At 37.9% G+C, this 16,258-nt stretch overlaps 1 protein-coding gene across 1 annotated transcript; it reads left to right on the top strand.

Moving 5' to 3' along the window:
- Positions 1 to 324: 324 nt before the first annotated feature.
- On the top strand, positions 325 to 9,388 carry LOC149790351 (beta-1,3-galactosyltransferase 2-like). Its single transcript, XM_089972394.1, has 2 exons — positions 325 to 865; positions 2,592 to 9,388. The coding sequence occupies exon 2, from the start codon at positions 2,595 to 2,597 to the stop codon at positions 4,107 to 4,109; it is 1,515 nt and encodes a 504-aa protein (XP_089828520.1). The 5' UTR covers positions 325 to 865; positions 2,592 to 2,594; the 3' UTR covers positions 4,110 to 9,388.
- Positions 9,389 to 16,258: the final 6,870 nt, after the last annotated feature.

The following is a 16,258-nucleotide window of genomic DNA, read 5'->3' as shown; positions in this document are numbered from 1 at the left end:
TACTTACCAAAACTGATAGTATGAATCGAGACTTACATTCTGCTTGAAAGGATTTGATTTGTTAACAGGAATTTTAAGTAGAACAATATTTAAAAAATGGGCCACGTTATCTTGTTGACTATTTCGTAGTAATTTTGTGTGCCTGAATTCTTTTGTCTTTGCTGTGATTTGTCCAATGTTGTCCATTATTTTTTTTACCTTTTCAAGTGTCTCATACACATTTAACATTTTCATTAAATTGATGTGATTTAATGATTAAAATAAAACAATTAATGAAAGGTCAAGGTTGGTTTTAATTACTATAGCACTGGCCCTTACATACCATCCGTATTACACATAGTATTGGCTCGCCACCTTCCCGGCCACACGTGTTTTGCACAGCGGAACGAAAACCTAGATCAATCGCTAAACCTGGGTTAATGAATTTGTTTGTAGAAAACGAAGATCAAGGACTGAAATAAAAAATAAAGTAATTCAGTCACATATGTACCAAAAGAGAGATACTCATAACCGGTTACTGTGGCACTATTTCGTCGTTCATTCTTAATCGAAGAGCTCAGCTTATTTTTTATACAGGTAAATAGTTTTGCCCGCCAAAGAAAATCAGTCATGTGTGTAATTGAACAACCATTTCCATAGTCATTTTGTACAGCCAGGTAAATATTCTCGTAGGTAATTCTAGTCAGCACGGTTCCTACAGTGTTGATCCTCTCGCCCGTTACGTATAGAAGGCCGTATTTATCGGTAGGGTAGCCATATTAATTTACTGCTGGTTGGGGCATGTGAAAGGAATTAACTCCACAAGGAAGTCCTGGGTTTTTGTGATTTCTCATCCATAACTGTAGAAGAGGTTCTGTTTGTCTTGGTGAGTTTTCTAAATATTCTTTGTGGGTACGCACTACGATCTTTATTTTGTTAATATTATTGATTTCTCTGCTTGTCCGACATACACATTCTAATGAATGGGCGTTTTAGGAATAAATGTCGTGACGGCATCGTGTTACATCCAGGTTTCCTCCAGAGATACCAGTCAACAATCAGTATAGAGGAAAGTGAACATGACGACGTAGTTGTAAAAGTATTAAAGGACAAGTCGACAGAATAATCAGCACCACATAATTACAATTTGAATTTGATATCATCATCATTATTATCATTGATATAACGATCATTATTATAATGATGTTGTTGACGCAAAATATCAGTAATGTCAGGGACCGACCATTTACTTTTCCGAGAGCTTTATGTTTTCGGGGAAATACGTGACCCTCAAATAGCTTGAAAAAATACACTTGCTCTGGTTTGTGAAATAAATAAATCTGCCATTATATGTTGGAATTTTTTGTTATCTTGAGATATATGAAAAACACAACATCCTCGGCAAGAACGGTATCCGCACGAGTCACTGAACACCAGCCCGTCCTTAATCAAATTTTAGTACACTTATTTAATGGACCCTAACATAACCAATAATGTGTGAGCCACCTGTGCAAATGAGTCAAATCCAAACAAGTCTTATAATTTTCCTATCTCCTAACACATCCAAAAATACTAGTACATAGTGTACATAATAATTGCCCATACAATCTTAATTTACTAAATGTCTAAGCGACATATAAAACGTTGAGTCACTATTACGTAAAAAAGTTTTAATTTTGAAGCAGGCGATCGAAAGGATCATATCAGTATTGTGGTTTTATCGAATGGGAGACCAAGCCAAAAAGGTTCCCTTAAATAAGAGGCAAATTGGTAGCCTTAAAATGGGCTGTTAGTTTTTCCCAGGCGGTAAGGTGCCACGGCTTTCCTCTTCCTCGCAAACTTTCACCGCCGGGATTCTGCGGCGTCAAATAGATTTGTCGACGGGTGTTTTGTGTATGCAGTGTTGAATCGCTTCAGTAGGATGCGTCTCCCGGTATGCCATAGATGTGATGTGGGTTTCTTGCCCTTTAGTGACCTTCAGGCTACGATAGCAGTTGATTTAACAAAATCATTAGCTAACTTGAGGTCGACAGGTGCCCCTTGAAGTCCCAGTGCATTCACCTTTTTGATGTCCGGGTCGCAGTAGTAATGTGCTGCTACTGTCCCTTCTGCTAACCTTTCACCGGTGGAAATATGAATGTTTTATCCGGCATGGTGATACTCGGTTGTTGTGGTGATTGCAGGACCAGTTTAATGTCTTCAAAAACCTGCTCTGGTATTACCTGATGCAATCTGGTAATGGGAATAGGCGTACTTGTTGTAGGTGGCGTCCTATTCCTTGGTGGTGGAGGTGGTGAGGTTGTACTCTTAGGAGATTTTGAGACAATGGTGGCAAATGTCTCTTTCTCCTTGGATTTTCGGGCTGGAACGTGGTCCGCCGAGTCCTAGGCAGTCTGAGTTATAGGCATGGCCCCTGAAGTTGATGTAAATGGCCCACCCGACTGATAGAGTTGGACTTGTTGAGGGAGCGTGATAGGTTGGCCGCTAACTGGCTGGGTCTGCGTGTTACATTCCCTCTGCTGCCGCACGTTTCCACCTCTACGTCTATCCCATTGTGTAAATACACCATGTACAATACAATGTGTTTACAGTTATTTATTATTTACTTTCAGAAAATGACGACGAGACGGACTAAAACCTATCAAAAGGTAATGTTCTTTACCACAGTCGCAACATTTATTTTAATTTTGTACTACATTTATGTGGTCACTGGATACCAAGCACAACCAAAAGTTTATTTTGACAATGGATTCTTAGTACGCTTATACTCAAAAGAAGCCACGATACTCAACAACGCAGTGAAACTCGTTAGCAATCACGGACGTATAATGGCAACATCTACCCAGTCGAGTGTCAATTACAGAAAACATGGAAATATAATGGCATTTACCAAGTCGAGTGTCAATTACAGAAAACATGGAAATGTAATGGTAACATCTACTCAGTCGAGTGTCAGTTACAGTTATCATGGATATAAAATGGCAACAGATTCCCAGTCGAGTGTCAATTACAGTAACCATGGAAATATAATGGTAACATCTACCGAGTCAAGTGTCAGTTATGGTAACCATGGACATATAATGGCAACATCTACCAAACTGAGGGTAAATTACAGTGGAAGTGACAACAATAATACGCATAATGGACGTGATGGTTTCATTATACCCGGAAAGTATGCATGGATACCATATCCCGTAAAACGGAACCCCTCCGGACCATTTATTCTAAAGACGAACAACGGATCAGTGATCAAATACACTAATTATACTTTTTATCCATTGACCATTAATTCTAGCTACATCATTAATAACCCAAATATATGCAAGGATGTGCAAAACCTCACATTCCTAATAATGGCACATACTGCTGTACCCCATTTCTACCAGCGTCAAGCACTTAGAGAAACTTGGGCGAATCCAAGATTGTTAAAAACTCATTCGTCCCGGATTTTATTTTTGGTGGGAAGAATCGAAAACGAAACAGTTCAAAAGAGTTTGGAGACAGAAAGTAAAAAATTTCAAGACATAGTTCAAGGCGATTTTATTGATGATTACCATAATCTAACTCATAAAGGTGTTCTTGGGTATAGATGGATAACGGAGTACTGTCAAAACGCCAAATTTATTCTCAAAATTGACGATGACGTTTTTGTTAATATTTTTCGCGTCATTCATACTCTCTTACCTAACTTTAAAGATGGACAAAGGAAAATTGCAGGTCGTCTTCACGAATATTTGTATATGTATCGCAGTGAAAAATTTGCGGTTGATCCCGATTACTTTCCAGGATTAAACTACTTTCCGCTACCGTATTGTCCAGGTCCGTTTGTCCTAATGCCCAGAAGCATTGTTCCGGAAATGTTCGAGGCTGCAAGAACTGTTCCATTCATTTGGATAGACGATTTTTATCTTTTTGGTCTTCTTCCCAATCAAATACGGAATGTTTCGTTTCTTGCACTGGGTGATGTCCATTACAAAGAAAAGACTGGCCTAAAATGTTACCTAGGAGACCAGCCGTGTAATTTTTTGGCGGCGTACGCATGGACTCCCGGTGTAATGTACACTTATTGGAATTCTACTTTAAATACGCATAAGGATTTAGTTGAAAAATATGCAGCCAAGATTCGTTAGTTCTGGAAGTTTCTTTGGATAAATAGAAAGTTAATAGCCTTCATTTCTGCTATTATATATTCATATCACTGGCGGAAAGAGTGTCCGCCGATATCGTTACATGCTATATTTCTTTGTACGCCAGACACATGTACTATGTATATGTTGATTTTGTGTGTATGTGTATGTGTGTGTGTGTGTGTCTTATTGCCATATTATATTTGTATATTTCCCTGTTTGAAAAATGGTCAGTTATTTATCTTTTCTGGTATATCTTGCATGGATATTTGGAGCGAACAAAACTATTCAACTAAATGATGTAATATTCATCTTCTATATCCTACGATTGTTGATTTTATTTTGTTTTCTTCATAACATGTCTCGCTTCATTCAATATCCGACAGCGTAATTTAGTAGGTAGATTTTAGCATTCATGGAAGAGCATGTTTATTGGATGCGAAATTGACATCGTGATATAGTATACTCGCTGCGAGGTTCATTCTTTCTGCGATACGTTAAAATGCCTGGCTTTTGTCTGCGTTAAGCTAACTCGGTTCAAATGAAACCAACAAAGCGTAATTTGGAACGAGATCGCTTGTTTGTTACACTTATCGCGGTCTAGCTGTACGAGGTCACTGCTAATAAGTCTATTTGATCTAGACTATTTTGTGTAGAGCTACGACCACGTGACTGCGAGACAGCCGACCTTAGTTTGTTTCCCAAACGCGGTGCTGTTATCTGTAATAAATGTGGACGATGCAAAGGTAAACTGCTGTTCAATCATGTGCATAGAAATCGTACGTGTTTAATCGACAGAGTCGACATGATGGAAGTTATTAACGACAATTTTGAAAGATGGAATTTATGAAGTTTTTTTATTTATCTGAAGAAAACCACTATTGGTGGAATGGACGGAGGTGCTGGGTCCGACAGGGAGTAGTCACATACAATACCAATTTTTGTGCCTGTTCATATTTCCCCCTTCCCCCAATACGAATCACAAAAGGGGCTAAACATTGATGATATTAGTGACGTTATTTGGAACCGATCAAGGCGACATGCGTGGAAATCACGTATGTAATCTACATCGGATATATGTCACATTGGCAAAGCAAACACTAAATGCAGTAAATAATTTTAACTGAAGGACACGTGTTTAGTACCCAAATCCGGACGTAATAGCGGCGATTCATTAGAAATATCGGATGCATGTACATTTTCTACGTACTACGTTTTTCTTTATTATTGTTAGTGTTTGCGCCCAGATGTGTTATATATATATATATATGCACACACGAGAAGATTAGTTCATTTCTACTCCGTGTGTCTGTCTGTCTGTCTGTATGTTTTTCTTTATTTGATACAATAATTGATACCTGTTCTCATTTTGTCATGTTAGTAGTTCACATTGGTGTTAATTAACATCCATTTCATCCAGAATTTCACTTTTGTGCACCTCGTAAAGGTTATGTTAATGATGTTCAAGTTATCTGTGAAGATGTATATTACTATGAAAACACCGTAATGATTCAAATATTAAAGAGAGAAAACCCGTCTCAAATATGCATGTCGTCTTTGCCAGATGTTAACATCACCGACGCACTTACCACTGCGCAAATGTAATCAGGTACTCCACTAAACACCCCGTGTTGATGCCCTAAGTTGCACGAGAAGGCGGCCTCTGTGTATGCGAAAGAGTGCAAAATTTATCATTGGCTTTGGTGGAGTGAATTAAGTCATTTCATAATCGGAAGACTGTTGTGCAGTATCTCAAATATAACACACCCAAGGACATTTATACAGTGTATGGTATGACACCCAAAAAAGTCCTGATAGGATATAATGAACGCCACGATAGTTTACGTCAACATCATTAATATATCCTGTATAACTGGAAAACCATTTTGTATGCTCAGCACGATATTTTGGACAACTACGATTAATGCTCAGCTAGCAGTGAACAAAGATGGACACATGAAACGATGCCGTATAATTAATCAAACAAAGACGTTCACGAATAAGTTTATTTTGCTACAGAATCACGTTCTATGTTGGCATACCGAAGCCTTGATATTGTGCTTTGGCATTGTGACGGCCATGTTGGTACATATACTAGGCGGACTCTGGCGAAAGTATGAGACGTGGTATTTTTGGGTGTTGCTTCTGTTACAAAGTAATTTATTTTAGGAATTTTTAGAAAGTATGATTTTTGGATATATATAATCAAATTTACACATTGTGATAATCTTTAGCTGCTTGAAATCTGCCACCTTGCTGATTCTGTGGTAATTTTTTCTTTTTTTTTCATCAGCACCTTTGAATCACTGGTTAAATATCACTGCATAAATAGAATAATTCCAAAATTGTTCCTCATGTACAATTTACAGAGAGATGCTGCCAGGGTTTAATCTTAAGAGAGACTTCACCTTTTGTCACAGAAAAAATGGGAGTGTAGAAAAGAAGGAGGGGAAGATGAAATAGTCATGGCTCAATATTTACCTAACACTTCAATATTCGACATTTTTTTTTATAGATCTCTACTGAAATCAACATCTTTGAAACATGTCACCTCTAGTTGTATAAGCATTAGTCTGTTAATTATTTCTGGGTATATTATGTTTCTTTTCTTTGTGGGAACTTTTGTCTGTGCTTCCAAATGAAAGGGCATGTGCCTAGCTAGATTTGTCAACTGGAAGACGTAAGGAAACTGATCTTTATGGCTGTTATTTAGACTTTTCCAGAGCTCATATATATTATCTTTTGGATATATCTGCTCCAAAATAGGATTTTTCATTAACACAAACTTACTTTTTGAATTAATTTTGTACTGACTACCATATCAGATTTCTTATCTGTTCCATGATGCTGTATCGGGTTTTTAGTCCATCAATGTCATAGTCCGCTTGTGCAGACAAAGGTATTCCAAATAAATATCTTTACTTTATTTCGAAATACCACTGAAAGTAAAACTGACCATGTCCTCTATCTTTGCCCATCCAACATGTACTTCTGACTCGTATTTAACACCATTTTTGGGATCAAAATCACTCACTGGTATCACCACTTAAATTTTCCCAGCTCCAATATACTTTATAACCTTAAAAACTTATTGTCATCGTCACTATCATCAGCCAGTATTTGGCGAACGAAAACGTAACCAACCACGGTGGCGAACCAGACATTTTCGGTTTTCTAGGTTGCCCGTATTTTATATGCGCATTGGTAAAACCGTCTTCATGGAGGGTTAAAACTACGCCATAACGCTTATTCCTTTGCACAATGCGCCAATAAAATTTAGCTTAACAACCATTTTTGTCATGCTTGAAGACCCCAGATGTGTAAATAGTTGCCTACCCGAAAAACATGTCGCGACAAGAAGGGTAAATACAAATGGTATAATTCGTCGAGCACATTTTCATACGCTGGACTTTCAACTAATTTGCGGGAGTTTTCGCGCATTACCTTTCTCCAAGTATGCGAATGTGTACATATATTGCAAGATTCACGCAATCGCACACCCTGACAGCATATCTTTTTAAGCACTTTATATATCAATGACTTTAAAGCAGAGTTTTTCTATTGGTTTGCTAGTACTTCCTGTCCGTCACGCACGGAATAAGCTGTACTGATTGCTAATTGGTAGTTATTATTTCAACATCGACCGGAACAATTAGTAACCACCAATAAGACTGAACGTTTTTTCACTCTGTGACACACAGGTAGTGTAGCTTTCAAATCGACGAAAGTAGACAAGGTCAAATTCAGTATAGAAACTTCGCGTAAAATTGGTTATTAAATGATGAGTAAAGTACTTCATTACATTTATTATGCACGTGGAACACGTTTGGAATGTATCCTTTATGCAGAACTTTCTGCTGGGTTAAGACAATTAGCATGGAATTGGGGTTGGGACAGATTACATTTCATGTCACTTTGTTTGACTTTGTAGACGGCAAGCGAGTATTCTCGATAGTCTTTTTTCGTTTTTACGAATACAAATGAGTACCTAGGACTGCAAATGATGTCTTAGATAAATTATACATTTAAATAATAAGAAGGCGAACTGATAATACTTATTTGCAAATGCTGAAGTCTAAACTAACTTATGTACGATAAGTATTGTTTTGTATCGATACCCCTTCTCTTGTATCGATATGTGTATTTGAAGTTGCGAAAACGACCTGTCACGTTGTTTTGCTAGTACTGGAAATAAAGTACGAAATGCATAGTTAATCACTATTGTACTTTATGATCCATTCATTTAATCCACAGATTATCTAACCCTATCCAGATCAACTACTAATCTTGCAATAAAGCACAGAATCTTACGATATTTTCGGCACCATTGCAAATGTTTTTATTGGACAATTTTCGAAATTATACAACAAAACCCCGATGAATTTTAATGACTCTTGGGATATATTTACACGGAAAAATTGTACCATCGAAGACCTAATATTGCACATGAAACAGAAATAATGGCACGGCTCAGAACCTACCCTAGATTAAATGTGTTTCCTGTTACATAAGGGACACGATATACTTGGTCATATCAATTTCAAGCCACATAAAACGTATTTAAATGGCCAAATGTCATATTCTTCTGTCAATAAGGATTTGTAGACATTGATATATATCTTATAGAGTTAGTTTTGTGATGTCCTTATCTCTCCGTATGAACCGCAAAGATGACAGCGTCAGGTTGATTTGCTTTTTGCCCGTTTGGCCAGATGAACCATTGTCGTCTTTTAACGTGAATTATTCCTAACTAAAGACAGGAGGAGGGAAGGGACACCTCTTTTAGTTAAACAGTATGGATATGTACTGCCGACTTTGCTCCGTTTTTGGACCCCAGCGGAACAGCTATAGTTATCTTTGCTTCAAGGGTATATGTACCGTAATTGTCTCATTAGCTCCAAGTTACAGTACATACATTGATCATCTCGGCTTTTCAACTCACATTTCATTCCTATATGTCGCAAATCAGAATCTGTCGACAAATTAAGTATGTCGCTTATGCTTTTATACGGATATGTTTACATTTAACACAAAACATAACTTGCATTGAGAGAGTTTAGTCCTGCATTCATTTTAGATGCATACAAGTTTATCCATTATGTATTCCTTTGAGACCCTGGGCAGGATGCACGTCTCTATCGATATTATTATACATGTTTCAGAAATTATGAAATCTTGACTTTCTTTGCTCACATTATGGTACAGGCCCCATTTGGTTTGTACAATTGTTTACAACTTTGGGGCTTCAGTGATCAACATTAATACCACAATTATAACATTCACTTTCATTGTTGTTATTCCAGGATATCACTGCATTCATTTACGCTATAAATATTTAGCGCCAGAATGTTTTCACATCCTTTCCAATATGTCAACGTATTCTATCATGCACACATTGTATGTTTCCATCACTTCCTCGTGTAAATTAGGTATCAAAGTTCCACAATTATTTGAATCTATTTTCCGTTCACGGTCAGGATAATATAACTCTCAGCCATCACGTGACTCTTGATCACAGTGAACATAAGCTGACCAAAACATCAATATTTGCGTCTTTTGAGAGACCCTTCTTTGTAAACCCACTTCTATTGAAATATTTGTCGTTGACGTATTCTGGCAAACATGATTGTTCACTCTAAGGGACGTACAGTATAGCTACATATTCTGCTGACTGGTTTGAGTCAAAATTGACGTTTTTCTTATTGCAGCTTTTCTAAATGTATGTTCTCAGGTTAATAATTTTCCTGTCAAATGAACTCCAAATGCAATTCGATGAAACACACCCACTATATGTATCTAATAGCAGGGTATGCGATATTCACGTATGAGAGAATACATAAAAAAGTTGTATTATTTTCAATTAATACAAATAAATTGAAGAGCTTCTTTCATGCAATAATGATTTGAATAACTCTATTTTTATTTTAGCATTAGCTCAGCTGGCTGAAGTGCATGCCGGTTAAAACGTTAGCATTTTCGTTTCTTGTGGAGAGATTGTTTGCTTACTTAAAAAACATCTTTTGTTAACGTTGAAGCCGACTTTTTAAGAAGTTTGGAATATTCTGATGAAGCTGGTGTCGAAATGGCAATGTTCACATTGTTAGGAACGGCGCTGTTGTCAGAGAAAAATCAGGTATATGGCAAAATCTTTTGGGACAGGTGCTCTTTTATAATGACGATTGTCATCGTAGATTTCAGCGTATTCTGATGCCATTATATAAAGCACATTTTAAAAATGAAACAATTACTCTGCTTGAGTCAATTAAAAACTCTGTATATTAAACAAAATGTGTTGCATTAATCATGTAAACGACAACATCTTCTTAGTTTGCAAATATTTTGAACATGAATACATTAAACATTGATATTAAACAATTTAATATTTTCAAGGCCACCCACAAAAACCTTATTCTGATACTTGTACCACGTTTCAGAAAGATGTATTGAACAAATTATATTTATTCTCCCGAGTATGTGACGGAAGGAAGGATAGGATGTGGGAACTAAATAGACGAAATGGAGATTTCACTTTTCAATTTGTTTTTGTAAAAGGGTATTTGTCAATTAAGTTTTGTATTAACTGGGATTAAAAAAGTGAAGATAAGAAAAATAACTCATTAGCTAGTATCTGCAATATATTTAGCGTGCACGAAATCGTTTGTTAATAGAAATGAAAATATGTAAGGAAACAACTTTCTACGAAGTACCAAAATATATTCACTTTTATCTATAAAATCATCTTTCACACTTTACATTTTTGTCACATGCTAGAAATACGAAACATTTTCATAAGACCATATGTTGTGTTCAGTAATACTTCTGAAAACAAATCTATCTAGTTACACTGCATATCCAAGCTACTAAACATGCGAACAACCGCTCCGGTGGCCTAGTGGTTAGAGCGTCCGCCTCAGATGCGGGAGGTCGTGGGTTCGATCCCCGGCCGAGTCATACCAAAGACTTACAAAAACGGTACTAACAGCTGCTTCGCTTGGCGCTCAGCATTAAGAGGTTAGTGTTAGGACTGGTCGGCCCGGTGTCAGGATAATGTGACTGGGTGGGACATCATTCTACATGTCTGCGGCATGATGCCCCAGTGCTAGACATCACTATAAACTGCCACACTGCAGACATCGTAGCGATATGACTGAAAAATTGTTAAAGCTACGTTAAAAATCCAAATCCAAATCACAAACATGCGAACACACTAATTTAATTTACCTGTGAAACTTAATATGCGCCTTCGATTGATCTTTTAAAGACAGCTGTGCCTGCACCTCAATTTGAATTTGCATTTGGTTTAGATCAGCTAATTAATGGCGAGGCTTTACTGGTTTCTTTTTTGTAATACCACTTTAAAATGACGCTACAACAACAAATAAAGTAGCGTAATGATAATAAGATGATAACTTTGTCATGAGACTATCGACTTTAACTAAACATTTGAAAAAGTAAAAATCAAAATGAAACAAACATAAAATGTAATCCTTCTCTTTATTGCGATATATACAGAAATATATACGAATACGCACTTTCACGAGTTAGTCACGTGGAAGAACTAATTAAAAGCTTGTGTTAATAAGTACAATACGACTAGTAAAGACATTTAAGATTACATTAATGATCGGAACCGACAAGTTTTCCTACTGTCTGCAACATAGGATTATATTTGCAATATATTAAAATGGATCAATATCCATTATAGATAATATTTTTTTGTTTACAAAAGCTGTAGAATGCAGAGAATCATCAACTATCAAATCGTACAACGCTCATCAGTTTATACAAGCCAGCGACAGACAAAGTCGATGAGAGGTGACAATTTAGTAAACTTGACTGATGCTTTGATATAAAAAGACCCAAATTGTTTTGAGATCAATCTCCCCGCAGTGACATGATCTAATTAAGTCTTTTTAATAAAACGGACCAAACGATATTAAGAATGAGTGATTCCATGTTTTATTGCAATTTAACGCGTTGGTCTCGAGCACCCTGGAGCATGCGTTGTAACGAGTATGATCTGAAACAAGTTTTATCTTGAGCGATCGTTCAGTCCTTTTGTGGGACATGATTGCAACGGGATGATGGACTTACTCCTACCAAAGTTTAACGGAGTACTCCTTGTGATTACACAAACATTTCGTCATAGAAGTTACATGGTTACAAGTATGAACCATATATATCAAATAAAATTTTATAAGAAAGAATAAATGAAAATGTTTTAATAAATCTTATTAATTTTCTGCTACAAGAAATAAGTAACGGTTTGAAAAGACATGCCATTTATTAATGAATTTCGAAAATAATGTTCATGTTTGTCATGACCAACGGTGCAAGTTGTTATCTTGTGTTGATTTGTCCTGTCCTGTCCTGTTTGTTCTGTCCCATCTTATTCGATCTGATATAATCTTATCTTATCAAATAAAATAAAATAAAATAAAATAAATATATATATGCACACACGTTTGGTTGACGTTAGTAAGCGTGATTGGCATTAGGACGCTTTACCGGGACCAAAATACATCTATGTGGCCATTGAATGATTCTCTAGAAAAGTCCATATTATATCAAGGTCGGTTGATGGAAGTGACTGTGTGTGTGTGTACTTGCTTGTGTGCATATGTATATGAATGCACGCCTACATAGACAGAGACACATGATGGGATAAGAATAGATGATAATATTATCGGTAGACTTTAAAAAACCCAATGTACAATCACAAAATGCATATCAGAAACAAGGTCAAAAAAACCTTTCTAACCATGTCATCCCAGCTTGACACTTTTTTTGCACTTTTCCGAAATGTTAACAATTGTGTCTAATCACAGATGGATTGACAATGGACGTGGTCAAAAGTAGAACTTTTGGACGCTGTAGTTGTAAACACATGATGAATTAGGCGACGGCGAAAAACGTCCTCTGTGTATTTAGTTTCATAAATCTACCCGAGTAGCATCCCTTTATCATCATCATCGTACTTATTATTATTATTATTATTATTGTTATGTTTTTACACATCCTTCACTGTTAAATTAAAAAGTGCCATATATATAAATAGTAAAGACTCTATGGTCATAAAAGGAAATGAGCGAAAACCACTTAGTTTTGTAAAACTCAGCAAATAATTTATTTTCATAGGACTTACATGATTTTGAAATAAATGCTAAAAATAACCATAAGTCCTATCACAAACGAGTGAATCCCATTGGTGTTTCAATTTTGAATGTGCTGATGTACCATTATCATGGAATAGTGTTGATGCTCTAGCAGTCATCATACACCACAATCAGAACTGTCTCTAAATGAATTCACAATAGTCCCAAAATAGTTTTTAGCCCGAAAGTATTAATGAGCACTTTGTAAATCCAACGTATACTTTAAATAAATAAATTCTTTCATACTGAAACTGAACACAACTTTAAGACTGATTCTGTTTCGACAGTTACGATAGAAATGAGTAATTGTAATATCAACAACCTTAATATAAAAATCTTAGACACAATAAGTGGACCAGGATGAGGATAAAACGTTCATTTTAATATAAGCAAGTTAATTATCCTGTGGCTTAGCTAATCTATGTTCATGCCGAAAATATACAGTCCGTATGATGTGAATACATCTTCCCAGAGTGCCGAAAAAGTCAGTATGACCCTTTGACCTTTTGCACACCACTCTGTCGCACGGTTATGCACAAAAGGTAGATGTACCTATATGGCATTCTCTTCACGGACGCCATGCTGTACAGACGTCTCAAGCCGTTGTGACCGAGAAATTAATGCATGTGAACAACTAATATACCGTAGTTAGCTGGTCTCTTTTTATCTGCTGTGTTTAATAATTCTCAGTGTTACTACTTTCGTTCGTTTCTAAATATCGTATTGTAGCTTTTTGTTTTCCCCCTTAGAACTTCGTTCTTTGTGGGAATTCAGAAGATACCTCTTGTTCTATCCGTGATGGTAGACACTTTTAATATTACCTGAATGGCACGGGTAATTCCCTATGTTTTAGGAACAATAACAGGCCCCGCTCAAATGTTGAGGACATTGTTTCTTACATTTTTATTTTCAACTCCGATAAAATAGTTATTTCTTTGTACAACACTCGCGTTGACATTCATGTTTGCATGTTACCTCAATATTCAGATAATCAGAACTAGAATATCTTGTTTCTTTCAATGAATAAGGAAATTCTTCTGCGATAATTTCCATCCTTTGTTTATTCATGTGTAAGTGTACCTATCAAAGACGGAAGAACATTCCCTCTTCTTCATACGATGCTTCTGACTTTTCTTCCAGATCTCACATGTCAGGACAAATATCTTCAGCGGCTGTTGAAGCTCTTTTAGTAGGAGGATCTCTAGGTTCGAGAAGTGGTTCAACTTCCCCCCTGTAGGGAGATGACGGGCAGTTCTCGCGTCTCTAACAGCGTTCACGCTTCAGGTTGAGGTTAGCTCCTTCCTGTTCAGGAGGTAGAGCACTTTGACCACGGGCTGCGCCCTCACGATAGGTACTCAGAGCATCGCTATAGCGTTTTGCGCCCTTACATCGGGGAGGTAGAGCCCTGTAATAGCGGGTTGCGTCCTCACTCTAAGGAGATTGACTACCGCGACAGCAGGTTGCGCACTCCCCTGAAGGAAGTTGAGCACCGTAACCGTTGGTTGTACCCTCCCTTTAGGGAGGCTGAGTACCACGTTAGCGATTTTCTTCTTCGCATCAGTTAAGTTGAACACCGCAATACTTAATGTACCCCTAGCAACATGTTGGTATCGGCCCTTCAATTCAGGAGACAGCACATCGCATCCAGGACGCACAGAGTGAAGATGAGGTCTTCTCCATATATGACTCATCGACCTTACGCTACCGGGATAGAGCCAGGATCGACCTTCCCCAGCCTGTGCAGAGGATTTACAATCCTTACACAGGATTGAGGGTAGGGATGGGGACCGTTTCGGTGTCCTCCCATCTAAATTATACCTATCAACCCGTATGTGATGTGGGCCTTCAACCTCGGGGACCTTTGCCGATTATGTCCCCATGGACTACTGGATCTTGCCATACATATCGAAGTGATGCTGCGGATCGCCTCCTACCATCACCTCACAAAGTGGTTTCTTTTCGGAAGGCTATCGAGGGTAGATATACGGTCTCGTATCCACTTCGCGACTCTGATCAACCCGGGACTGAAACATAGTACTCTTATGCCCCTTCCATCAAGGGACATAGTGATGCCCAGTCATTCTCCAACTCAGAGTGTCCTTGACTATGAGGATGACGATGCTCTCTCTATCCTCGTTCAATCCAAAGAGTTTAAGAGAGAGGCCCACACCCTCATCTTAGGTAGATGAGGAAGAAGAGGAAGTTTGGTCCTTTAATAAGGTGGTAAACGAGCTTTACCATTTGTATGCCCCCCCACCCCCGACTTGTGCCCCAAACCATTCGGCACACAGTTCAAAAAATCATTTCGAGTTTGGAAAAGATCTCCAGGGTACAACTTCAACCACACCTCTTTTCCAACATTCATCTACGATTTAGGAAATATCAGGGAGGGCTTCACAAGGCCAAAATATTGCTCGACAACGTAGAGGGTGGTCTGTTCCTCCCTCTACGTTGAGACCCTTTATCTCTTCTTCAAGCTGAGGGGTACTTCCCTAAAGTGGCCTGTTAAACCTCTTCATCTTCCTGATGCGTCAAAAGTGGATATTTCTTGGGGATCCTGGGGACGCCTTCCCATCAAAACAAATTGATGCCCTGGAATAGAAAACCCGGTTACTTGTAACTATAGCTGCCGCATGCCGACCTTTTTTCAGCTACGTCCTTTAGTATCCCTGAATTCAGCCGAATTACAACGTATGCTGGTGGCTGTGGCCAAAACATTCCGGCATGCACTATCTTTTGCCACAGTATTTTCGGGAAAATTTCTGCACACCCGTCGTGTTGCTGCATTGGACTCGTCGAAGGTCTTGCTTAACCACAGTACAGAACTCTTAAGGGCTGCTCCTCAAGAAGCCGATACCCTGTTTGGAGGTTTCATGCCTACCGTGGCTTCTTAGAACTTACTCAACAACATCGATCTTTTGCCTCCACTCCTGGTCCATCGCAATCGACCAGGAAACGAGGTCAGGGAAAACGTCGTCAGGGACTATCTGCCACTTT

Source organism: Sinohyriopsis cumingii, chromosome 10 (genome assembly GCF_028554795.1).
Source record: "Sinohyriopsis cumingii isolate HCF-2022 chromosome 10, ASM2855479v2, whole genome shotgun sequence".
NCBI lineage: Eukaryota > Metazoa > Mollusca > Bivalvia > Unionida > Unionidae > Sinohyriopsis > Sinohyriopsis cumingii.
Note: the sequence above shows the minus strand (reverse complement) of the source record. Positions and strands in the feature narration are given on the sequence as shown.